The sequence below is a fragment of the Anomaloglossus baeobatrachus genome, chromosome 1, assembly GCF_048569485.1.
Source record: "Anomaloglossus baeobatrachus isolate aAnoBae1 chromosome 1, aAnoBae1.hap1, whole genome shotgun sequence".
Lineage (NCBI taxonomy): Eukaryota > Metazoa > Chordata > Amphibia > Anura > Aromobatidae > Anomaloglossus > Anomaloglossus baeobatrachus.
In genome coordinates this window covers 668,765,158-668,777,762 of record NC_134353.1, presented here as the reverse complement: position 1 = coordinate 668,777,762, position 12,605 = coordinate 668,765,158, and the positions used below count along the sequence as shown (strand labels likewise).

Sequence of the window (12,605 nt, the reverse complement as noted above, 5' to 3'; positions counted from 1 at the left end):
TCAACAACCTTTATCAAGGTGTGCAGAATTATTAGGCACCTTGTTTTCCTTAGGCAAAATGAACCAAAGAGATTTAATTGAAAAGTTAAAATTTGTTAAATCTTACAGAGGGATTCAGCATTCTTAAAATTGCTAACATATTGGAGTGCCATCACAGAACCATCAAAAGTTAAGTTGCAAAAAATTAACAGGGTAACAAAAAAATCTCTTTCGAAAAAAGACTCCCAGTAATTCCCAAAGATTTTAAAATAATCAAACATGAAGTGAACAGGAACCCATTATTCTCCGGTGCAGTCATTTTCCAGAACTGTAACCTCCCTGGAGAGCCAAGAAGTACAAGGAGCTCAGTGGTCAAAGACATGGCCAAGATGGGGAAGGCTGAATTCCGACCATCACTAAACAAGACACATAGGTTGAAATGTCAAGACTGGGCCAAGAAATATCTGAAGACACGTTTTATAGATTGATAAGAGTAGAGTGGCTGTGAGATGGACCATTGCATGCTTACAAGTACTCCACTGCTTGGCTAGCCGCTTAAGGCCTTAAAGCAGTTGACTAAAGGCAAAGTAATTTTCCTCTTGAATGCCTATCTATTTAGTGCCAGAATCTAAACCATTTTCTAATATACAGTTAGGTCCAGAAATATTTGGACAGTGACACAATTTTCGCGAGTTAGGCTCTGCATGCCACCACATTGGATTTGAAATGAAACCTCTACAACAGAATTCAAGTGCAGATTGTAACGTTTAATTTGAAGGTTTGAACAAAAATATCTGATAGAAATTGTAGGAATTGTACACATTTCTTTACAAACACTCCACATTTTAGGAGGTCAAAAGTAATTGGACAAATAAACCAAACCCAAACAAAATATTTTTATTTTCAATATTTTGTTGCGAATCCTTTGGAGGCAATCACTGCCTTAAGTCTGGAACCCATGGACATCACCAAATGCTGGGTTTCCTCCTTCTTAATGCTTTGCCAGGCCTTTACAGCCGCAGCCTTCAGGTCTTGCTTGTTTGTGGGTCTTTCCGTCTTAAGTCTGGATTTGAGCAAATGAAATGCATGCTCAATTGGGTTAAGATCTGGTGATTGACTTGGCCATTGCAGAATGTTCCACTTTTTTGCACTCATGAACTCCTGGGTAGCTTTGGCTGTATGCTTGGGGTCATTGTCCATCTGTACTATGAAGCGCCGTCCGATCAACTTTGCGGCATTTGGCTGAATCTGGGCTGAAAGTATATCCCGGTACACTTCAGAATTCATCCGGCTACTCTTGTCTGCTGTTATGTCATCAATAAACACAAGTGACCCAGTGCCATTGAAAGCCATGCATGCCCATGCCATCACGTTGCCTCCACCATGTTTTACAGAGGATGTGGTGTGCCTTGGATCATGTGCCGTTCCCTTTCTTCTCCAAACTTTTTTCTTCCCATCATTCTGGTACAGGTTGATCTTGGTCTCATCTGTCCATAGAATACTTTTCCAGAACTGAGCTGGCTTCATGAGGTGTTTTTCAGCAAATTTAACTCTGGCCTGTCTATTTTTGGAATTGATGAATGGTTTGCATCTAGATGTGAACCCTTTGTATTTACTTTCATGGAGTCTTCTTTTTACTGTTGACTTAGAGACAGATACACCTACTTCACTGAGAGTGTTCTGGACTTCAGTTGATGTTGTGAACGGGTTCTTCTTCACCAAAGAAAGTATGCGGCGATCATCCACCACTGTTGTCATCCGTGGACGCCCAGGCCTTTTTGAGTTCCCAAGCTCACCAGTCAATTCCTTTTTTCTCAGAATGTACCCGACTGTTGATTTTGCTACTCCAAGCATGTCTGCTATCTCTCTGATGGATTTTTTCTTTTTTTCAGCCTCAGGATGTTCTGCTTCACCTCAATTGAGAGTTCCTTAGACCGCATGTTGTCTGGTCACAGCAACAGCTTCCAAATGCAAAACCACACACCTGTAATCAACCCCAGACCTTTTAACTACTTCATTGATTACAGGTTAACGAGGGAGACGCCTTCAGAGTTAATTGCAGCCCTTAGAGTCCCTGGTCAAATTACTTTTGGTCCCTTGAAAAAGAGGAGGCTATGCATTACAGAGCTATGATTCCTAAACCCTTTCTCCGATTTGGATGTGAAAACTCTCATATTGCAGCTGGGAGTGTGCACTTTCAGCCCATATTATATATATAATTGTATTTCTGAACATGTTTTTGTAAACAGCTAAAATAACAAAACTTGTGTCACTGTCCAAATATTTCTGGCCCTGACTGTATTTGCATTAAAATTGTTCTGCCTTTCCCTAGCTGCACTATCTAATTGCTATTCTATTTTTTTCTACATTCTTTTTGATGACACTTCATTTGAGACCCCCCCGCCTAAATGAAGTTTCATCAGGGGGCAGTGGCTGTGGTCACTACCACAGTATCTGCCCTCTCCATGCAACAAAGCGCCACTAATGACGCTCATTTCAACAGCTGGGCTAGTCTCTGCTCTGTCTCTGTGCGATGTGCACAATGACAGTGGGGTCTGTTGTTGGTTCAGATCAGTATTATTGAGCTGGCAACAGAGCGGTGTCAGAATGCCCAGCATGCAGAGAGCAGTAATTGTCACTTGTGGGGGTGGCAAAGGTCTCTGTACACTGGGTATTCTGACACCTCACTGTTGATAGCTAAGTACTGCTGATCTGAGCTGACAACAGGGAGTGCGCTGTCACTGTGCACTGCACGCTTTGTTTCAGGGAGGGGGCAGACTTATTGAAAAGATGGATAGCTATATTTGTCACTGATATTTTTATTTTGAAATATTAGAATGTATTTTTGTACTTTTTGAGTTGTTTGGTTAAAACAACAGATCAAAATAAAGAATTGAGATGAGATATTTAGTTGCTTAACTAATAGTTGCCCAATATTTATGCACACAGATTTTCTCCTAAGAAAGACAGAACCTCACTTTTACTTCCTTAAGTATTCAGGTTTCCAGTGTATTACATTTTTGATTGACTGACAGCAGCACTGTAGATGTTCAACACTAAAAATAATAATTGAAAAAACAAACTTTCTTTTTCGCTCCTAATTGGGAGACCCAGACAGTGGGTGTATAGCTACTGCCTCTGGAGGCCGCACAAAGAACTACACTTAAAAGTGTAAGGCCCCTCCCCTTCTGGCTATACACCCTCCCGTAGGAGTACGGATTCCTCAGTTTTAGCTTTGTGCGCAGGAGGTCAGACACGCACGCATAGCTCCATTGTTTTTAGTCAGCAGCAGCTGCTGACTATGTCGGATGGAAGAAAAGAGGGCCCATACAGGGCTCCCAGCATGCTCCCTTCTCACCCCACTGTATGTCGGAGGTGTTTGTAAGGTTGAGGTACCCATTGCGGGTACGGCGGCAGGAGCCCACATGCTGATTCCTTCCCCATCCCTTTTTACAGGGCTCTGGGTGAAGTGGGATTTACTGGTCTCCAGGCACTGAGACCGTGCTCCATCTACAGCCCCTGGAGAAGATGCTGGATGGAGCGGAGTACATCAGGGACATGGCCCTGCTTCCTCAAGGTACTCTGTGTCCCCGTGCATTTGGCGCTCACACCGCAGCATGCTGGGTGTTGTAGTGCGCCGGGGGACATCAGCGCTACGGCGCTTGTGCCATGGCCTCATTCAGCTTCGCTGAAGCAGGCACACTTCTAGGAATCGGTCGCGCCGGCCGCTGGGACTGCGGCGCGGCTGGCACTTGTGGTGCGCCGGGGACTTCAGCGCGGCCCGCGCTTTTACGGCGGCCGCGCTGATAACTCGAGTCCCCGGCTTTTGCGGCCTGCTTCCGTTCGTTCCCGCCCCCAGACCTGCCAGTCAGGAGAGGGGCGGGACGCTGGCCACTTCTGGGAACGGTCACGCCGGCCGCTGGGACTGCGGCGCGGCTGGCACTTGTGGTGCGCCGGGGACTTCAGCGCGGCCCGCGCTTTTACGGCGGCCGCGCTGATAACTCGAGTCCCCGGCTTTTGCGGCCTGCTTCCGTTCGTTCCCGCCCCCCAGACCTGCCAGTCAGGAGAGGGGCGGGACGCTGGCCACTTCTGGGAACGGTCACGCCGGCCGCTGGGACTGCGGCGCGGCTGGCACTTGTGGTGCGCCGGGGACTTCAGCGCGGGCCGCGCTTTTACGGCGGCCGCGCTGATAACTCGAGTCCCCGGCTTTTGCGGCCTGCTTCCGTTCGTTCCCGCCCCCAGACCTGCCAGTCAGGAGAGGGGCGGGACGCTGGTCAGTGCATCAGCGCTGAGGGCTGGAGTCGTTTTTACATACTCCAGCCCTCACAATAGGCACAGAGGGGACACTGTTTCCCGCACTTTTGTTTGGGAACTCCCACGGACCGCCCCTCTCCACAGACGCCGGCAGCCATTCCTGCTGACACGCTGAGCTGCAGAGGGGAGCCGGGGAGACCCAGACAAGGAATTCTGCGCCTCTTACCCGCTATTCAGCGGGCGGTAAGCAGCCCTCAGGGCTCACCCCCTCTTGTGCCAGTAGTATTCTTAGTATTTTGTTTCTACAAATACTTGGTATTACATAGCGCTGGTCGCCCTTTGGCTATAGACTCTCTCACATTGCAGAGAGCCAGCAGCATGTCGTCCGTAAAACGCAAGGGTGCCAAGGCACAGACATTATATGCTTCCTGCACCGCATGTGGGACTTTTCTACCGGCAGGCTCCACGGACCCCCATTGTGTGCAGTGCTCGGCCCCTGCGGCGCTTGCACAGTCGGGACCTCTGCTGGACGTGACCCAGGGTGTACCACCTGTGAATGCTGTCCAGGTGACAGGAACTGAGTTTGCAGCTTTTGCTGACAGAATGTCTCTCACTATGTCACAAATTCTTGACACATTGCGAGCTAGGCCTGTACTTCAGGCCACGGACACTGTGCAATCATTGCCCCCTGGTCCCCCTCAGCTCCAAGCTCCGGGACGGGCATCTACACCTCAGGGTGAAGACTCTGACTCGGACGATGGCCCCGGGCAGCCTAAGCGGGCTCGCTATGACGGGCCTTCACATTCATCTCAATGGTCAGGATCCCAGCGAGATGAATCTATGGGTGATGAGGCGGACGTAACTGATCAGGATTCTGATCCTGGGACCGCTCTCAATCTAGATACACCAGATGGTGACGCCATAGTTAATGATCATATATTTAACATCAATAAGATGTTAAATATTTCCCCACCAGCTCCTCTTGTAGAGGAGTCAGCTTCGCAGCACGAGAGAATCCATTTCAGATACCCTAAGCGTACATTAAGCACTTTTCTGGACCACGCTGACTTTAGAGACGCAATCCAGAAACCCCACGCTTATCCTGAAAGGCGTTTTCCTAAACGGCTTAAAGATACACGCTACCCTTTTCCCCCTAAGGTGGTCAAGGGTTGGACCCAGTGTCCAAAAGTGGATCCTCCAATTTCCAGGCTTGCAGCTAGATCCTTGGTTGCAGTTGAAGATGGAGCGGCACTTAAAGATGCCACTGACAGGCAGATGGAGCTCTGGCTGAAATCCATCTATGAAGCGATTGGAGCGTCATTAGCGCCTTCTTTTGCGGCCGTATGGGCACTCCAAGCTATCTCAGCCGGGCTTGCGCGAGTCGACTCAGTCACACGTGCATTTGCCCCGCAGGTAGCACCATTGACCTCGCAAATGGCGGCATTCGCGTCGTACGCGATTAATGCTGTTCTTGACGCTACAAGCCGTACGGCAGTGGCGTCAGCCAACTCCGTTGTTTTGCGTAGGGCCCTGTGGTTGAGACATTGGAAAGCAGATTCTCATTCCAAGAAGTGCTTAACCAATTTGCCTTTTTCTCGTGACCGTTTGTTTGGAGAGCGTTTGGATGAAATCATCAAACACTCCAAGGGTAAGGACTCATCCTTACCGCAACACAGACAAAACAAACCCCAACAGAGGAAGGGTCAGTCTGGTTATCGGTCCTTTCGAGGACCGGGCAGGTCCCAATTCGCCTCGTCAAAAAAGACTCAAAAAGACCAGAGACGCTCAGATTCTTGGAGGTCTCAGTCACGCCCAAAAAGGACAGCCGGAGGAACCGTTGCCAAGACGGCGTCCTCCTGACTTGCGGTCTCCGATTCCCACACCCGCGGTCGGTGGGAGGCTTTCCCACTTTGGCGACATTTGGCTGTCACGCGTCAAAGACCGTTGGGTGAGGGATATTCTGTCTCACGGGTACAGGATAGAGTGCAGTTCTCGTCCGCCAACTCGTTTCTTCAGAACTTCTCCACCACCAGACCGAGCCGATGCTCTGTTGCAGGCGGTGGCCGCTCTAAAGGCGGAAGGAGTGGTGACCTCCGTCCCTCTTCAGGAACAAGGTCACGGTTTTTACTCCAATCTGTTTGTGGTCCCAAAAAAGGACGGATCGTATCGACCCGTCCTGGATCTAAAGTTGCTCAACAGACACGTAAAAGTCAGGAGGTTCCGGATGGAATCCCTACGCTCCGTCATAGCCTCAATGTCTCAAGGAGATTTTCTAGCATCAATAGATATCAAAGATGCGTATCTCCACGTGCCGATTGCACCAGAGCATCAGCGTTTCCTACGCTTCGTCATACACGACGAACACCTACAGTTCGTAGCGTTACCTTTCGGTCTGGCAACAGCCCCCCGGGTCTTCACCAAAGTCATGGCAGCAGTAGTAGCTGTTCTGCACTCGCAGGGTCACTCGGTCATCCCGTATCTAGACGACCTGCTTATAAAGGCACCCTCTCAAGAGGCATGCCAACACAGTCTGAAGGTGGCACTAGACACTCTCCAGAGTTTCGGGTGGATTATCAACTTTCCAAAGTCTCATCTAACCCCGACCCAATCTCTGGCTTATCTTGGCATGGAGTTTCATACTCTCTCAGCGATAGTGAGGCTTCCACTGAACAAGCAGTGCTCGCTACGGACTGGAGTGCAATCTCTCCTTCAGAGCCAGTCGCACTCACTGAGGCGCCTCATGCATTTCCTAGGAAAGATGGTAGCAGCAATGGAGGCAGTCCCGTTCGCGCAGTTTCATCTGCGCCCTCTACAATGTGCGAGCCTATCAGGGTGGGGAGCGGTGTTTCTCCACCACAGGGCTCAGGGGACGTGGACTCAGGAAGAGTCCACCCTGCAGATCAATGTTCTGGAAATCAGAGCAATCTATCTTGCCCTGCGAGCCTTCCAACAATGGCTGGAAGGCAAGCAGATTCGGATTCAGTCGGACAATTCCACGGCGGTGGCGTACATCAACCACCAAGGGGGAACACGCAGTCGCCAAGCTTTTCAAGAAGTCCAGCGGATTTTGACGTGGGTGGAAAGCAGAGCGTCCACCATATCCGCAGTTCACATCCCAGGCGTGGAAAACTGGGAAGCAGACTTTCTCAGTCGCCAGGGCATGGACGCAGGAGAATGGTCCCTTCACCCGGACGTGTTTCAGCAGATCTGTTGCCGCTGGGGGACGCCGGACGTTGATCTGATGGCGTCACGGCACAACAACAAGGTCCCAGTTTTCATGGCACGGTCTCACGATCACCGAGCGCTGGCGGCAGACGCCTTGGTTCAGGATTGGTCGCAATTCCGACTCCCCTATGGGTTCCCACCTCTAGCATTGTTACCCAGAGTTCTCCGGAAAATCAAGTCCGACTGCCATCGAGCCATACTCGTCGCTCCAGATTGGCCAAGAAGGTCGAGGTACCCGGATCTGTGGCATCTCACGGTAGGCCAACCGTGGACACTACCAAACCGTCCAGATTTGCTGTCTCAAGGGCCGTTTTTCCATCTGAATTCTGCGGCCCTGAACCTGACTGTGTGGCCATTAAGTCCTGGATCCTAGCGGCCTCAGGTTTATCTCATGAAGTTGTTGCCACAATGAGACAGGCTAGAAAACCATCCTCAGCTAAGATCTATCACAGGACGTGGAAGATATTCTTAGCGTGGTGCTTGGCTCAAGGGTTTTCTCCCTGGCCATTTGCATTGCCAATTTTTCTTTCCTTCCTGCAGTCTGGGTTGGAAAAAGGTTTGTCGCTTAGCTCTCTTAAGGGTCAAGTCTCCGCGCTATCCGTATTCTTTCAGAAGCGCTTGGCACGGCTTTCTAAAGTACGCACGTTTCTCCAAGGAGTTTGTCATATCGTTCCTCCTTACAGACGGCCATTGGAACCCTGGGATCTGAACAAGGTTCTCATTGCTCTCCAGAAGCCGCCTTTCGAGCCTTTGAAAGAGGTTCCCCTTTCTCGGCTTTCACAAAAGGTAGTTTTTCTTGTGGCGGTCACGTCTCTTCGAAGAGTGTCCGAGCTAGCGGCGTTATCTTGCAAATCTCCCTTCCTGGTGTTTCACCAAGACAAGGTAGTACTGCGTCCAATTCCAGAGTTTTCTCCCAAGGTGGTTTCTTCCTTTCATCTCAATCAGGATATCACTTTGCCATCTTTGTGTCCGCATCCAGTTCACCAATTTGAAAAGGGTTTACATCTGTTGGACCTGGTGAGAGCACTCAGGATTTACATTTCTCGCACGGCGTCTCTACGCCGTTCTGATGCGCTCTTTGTCCTAGTCGCTGGTCAGCATAAGGGATCGCAAGCTTCCAAATCCACCCTGGCGCGGTGGATCAAGGAACCAATTCTTCACACATACCGTTCTGCTGGGCTTCCGATTCCATCTGGACTGAAGGCCCATTCTACCAGAGCCGTGGGTGCGTCCTGGGCATTGCGGCATCAGGCTACGGCTCAGCAAGTGTGCCAGGCGGCTACCTGGTCGAGTCTGCACACGTTTACCAAACACTATCAAGTGCATACCTACGCTTCGGCAGATGCCAGCCTAGGTAGACAGGTCCTTCAGGCGGCGGTGGCCCACCTGTAGGAAGAGGCTGTCTGACAGCCCGTTCATGTGGTATCTTTTTACCCACCCAGGGACTGCTTTTGGACGTCCCACTGTCTGGGTCTCCCAATTAGGAGCGAAAAAGAAGAAGGGAATTTTGTTTACTTACCGTAAATTCCTTTTCTTCTAGCTCCAATTGGGAGACCCAGCACCCGCCCTATTTGTTCTTAGGGTTTCGTTTTTCGGGTGCACATGTTGTTCATGTTGTTTCTTAAGTTCTCCGATCTTGTTATCGGATTGAATTTGTTTTTGAAACTGTTATTGGCTTTCCTCCTTCTTGCTTTGGTACTAAAACTGAGGAATCCGTACTCCTACGGGAGGGTGTATAGCCAGAAGGGGAGGGGCCTTACACTTTTAAGTGTAGTTCTTTGTGCGGCCTCCAGAGGCAGTAGCTATACACCCACTGTCTGGGTCTCCCAATTGGAGCTAGAAGAAAAGGAATTTACGGTAAGTAAACAAAATTCCCTTCGTCTAGTAATTGTGCGCACAATGTACATTATATGGCCATTGTCCGGCGGTGATATCGGTGTTAATCTCTGTATGAAGATTTATTTTCAGTAGCAGGATTGCCATCCCCTATACCCACAACTAGGGTGTGCCACTTTAGTTGTAAACATACTTACTTGGTTAAAGGCATAGTCATATGTGTTTCATGTTCCCCTTGTGCTGAACTCTCAGCTACATGTCAGTCGATTTTCAAATATTACATAAAATATTGAAATGAAATGTGGTGGTAATGCAGTTTAACTACTTACCTTCATCTTGTCATATAACATGAGCTGATGGACTTTTGGACTGATATCCTGATCAGCTAAGACATAAAACATAAATACAAGATTCAGTGTCATGGCATTATGTTTCTAGTGATATTAATATTTACACAGCGACAGGCAAATCTGATTGTGTCACCACATTCCTCTATGGGCCACAAATCTGCAGTTTCGCCTCCTCTATCCTATATAAGTCCTTTAAAGAGAACCTGTCAAGTCCCCAAAAGCTATTAACCTGCAGATATGGGGTTAATCTGCAGGTTAATAACATACTAAAGCTGTGTGTCTACCACACTGAAAACTTGGCAACAGGGAGGAAATGAAGTTTTCTCCTCTTGACAGCCTCTGGCTTTCAGTCATAGAAACACTGGCAATGCGTCTACAGTCACTGCACGCTGAATATCGGTTGTAACCACACCCCGACACTGACAACCAATATGTGCTAAGCTGGCTGTCAGTTACTGTCGAGACGTGGTTACAACCGCTGTTCACTATGTACTGAGTGGTAACTGAAACCTTGCTGGCCACAACTCTATAACTAAAAGCCAGATGCTGCCTAAATAAAAAAAGTTAATTTCCTCCTGGGAGCTAGGCTTTCAGCATGGTACCTGCACAGCATAAGTATGCTATTAACCTGCAAATCAGCCCCACATATAGTTACATAGTTACTTAGGTTGAAAAAAGACCTAGGTCCATCTAGTTCAACCTTCCTCCACCAGTTCTACATTTAGTCACTAAGTCATTTATAACCAACAATGTTTTGTGTACTGAGGAAATCATCCAGCCCTTTTTTAAAAGCTGTTATAGTATCTGCCATTACTACCTCTTGTGGTAGGGCATTCCACAGTCTGACTGCTCTAACTGTAAAGAACCCTTTCCTATTTAGCTGTTGGAATCGCTTTTCTTCCACTCGCAGTGAGTGCCCCCTGGTCCTTAGTACTGTCTTTGGAAGAAATAAGTCATGTGCCAGTCCTTTATATTGACCACACATGTATTTATACATATAAATGAGATCTCCTCTGAGACGTCTTTTTTCTAAGCTAAACATATCTAACTTTTTCAACCTGTCATCATATGGGAGGCCTTCCATTCCTTGTAGTAGTCTAGTTGCCCGCCTTTGAACTGACTCTAACTTCTGAATGTCCTTTTTAAAATGTGGAGCCCAAAACTGGATCCCGTATTCCAGATGTGGCCTTACAAGTGATTTATAGAGGGGTAACAATACGTTGGGATCACGCGATCTAATCTCTCTTTTTATACACCCTAAAATCTTGTTTGCTTTAGCAGCTGCTGCTTGATATTGAGTGCTGCTGCTCAGCTTATTTGTAATGAGAATACCCAAGTCCTTCTCCTGTTCTGTAGTCCCGAGTTTACTTCCATTTAATGTATACGCAGCTATAGGATTACTCCGTCCTAGGTGCATTACTTTACATTTATTAACATTAAATCTCATTTGCCAAGTATCTGCCCATTCTGACATCTTATCCAGATCTTTTTGTAATATTGTACTATCCAGGTCAGTTTTTAATATCCTACATAGTTTGGTGTCATCGGCAAAGACTGACACTGTACTATCAATCCCATCCACAAGGTCATTAATAAAGAGATTAAAAAGAATCGGTCCAAGCACAGATCCCTGCGGCACCCCACTGCTGACTATAGCCCATTTAGAGAATGTACCATTTATGACTACTCTTTGTTTCCTATCTTTTAGCCAATTCCTTACCCAGTTGCATATTGTGTCCCCTAGTCCTTGCTTCTGGAGCTTTAGTATAAGGCTATTATGTGGTACAGTATCAAATGCCTTTGCAAAGTCCAAATAAATCACATCAGCTGCATTACCAATATCCAGGTTTGAACTTACCCCCTCATAGAACCCCAACAGGTTGGTTAGACACAACTTATCTTTCATGAATCCATGCTGTTTGTCAGTTATCATATTATTTTCTGCAATATATTTTTGCATGTCATCCCTTAAAATGCCCTCAAAAACTTTGCATACTACTGATGTCAGGCTTACTGGACGGTATATGATGGTTAATAACATTTTTTTAATATGACAGGTTTCCTTTAATATACACCTGCCATTAAGAAAATGCATCAATGGCACATACAGTAATTTATGTTGTTTGTCACTTACTTAACCGAGATTCTTCAAATGGCTCACTAATACTTTGTGCATAGCCTTCCTTCTTTCCTTGAAAAAGATCACTGGCAACAACTTTTAGCCGCATCTGCAGACACATAACATTAATCTAGTCAATTGACCAGATAAAAATAGACATTACCAGGGGCATAACGACCACGGGTGCAGAGGTTGTGACAGTGACTGGACCCAGAGGTATAGAGGGCCTCTGACCTCAGCGCCTACTTCAGCTGGATGTGTTTCAGCTAAGATGCACTGCGGCACAGACGCTCATCGGGTCTCTGCACTGCAGTACACCCTGACAGCCGAATAATGGCTGGCAAATGAAGGCAGCATGTCCATGACCGTGGGTGAATGACAGTGATGTCATATGTCACTATGGCAGCCACACGATGTCAAATACCAACCACAATGCTAGCTACAGAGGAGTACGCTGTGTGACGTGGGAAAGTGAGTAGGACTATATGTACTAGGTTGGGGCTTAGAATAAGGACATATGTATAAGGAAGGGGCCCAGGATAAGGACATTTATCCAGGATGGTAAAATATATACCAGGAAGGGGCCCAGGATGAGGACATATGTCTAGGATGGTAACAGATATACCAGGAAAAGGCCCGGGATAAGGACATATCCGATGATAGGGATATATTTACCAGGAGGGGAGACAGATATCCCAGGATGGGGCCCAGGATGGTAAACATGTATACCAGGATAGGAGGCATATGTACCAAGATGGGGGACATATATACCAGGATGAACTCAGGATGGAAGACATACAGTATATGCCAGGGGGGACATATATATATCAGAAAGGGTAACA

At 47.6% G+C, this 12,605-nt stretch overlaps 1 protein-coding gene across 1 annotated transcript in view; it reads right to left on the bottom strand.

The window, feature by feature from the left end:
* Positions 1-12,605, bottom strand: part of MYO1H (myosin IH) — a 234,293-nt gene that overhangs the window by 29,884 nt on the left and 191,804 nt on the right. The window contains exons 26-27 of the mRNA XM_075320032.1: positions 11,779-11,872; positions 9,624-9,679 (exon numbers count right to left, since the gene is read on the bottom strand). Coding sequence (XP_075176147.1) covers positions 9,624-9,679; positions 11,779-11,872 — 150 coding nt within the window. The remainder of the gene's footprint in view (positions 1-9,623; positions 9,680-11,778; positions 11,873-12,605) is intronic.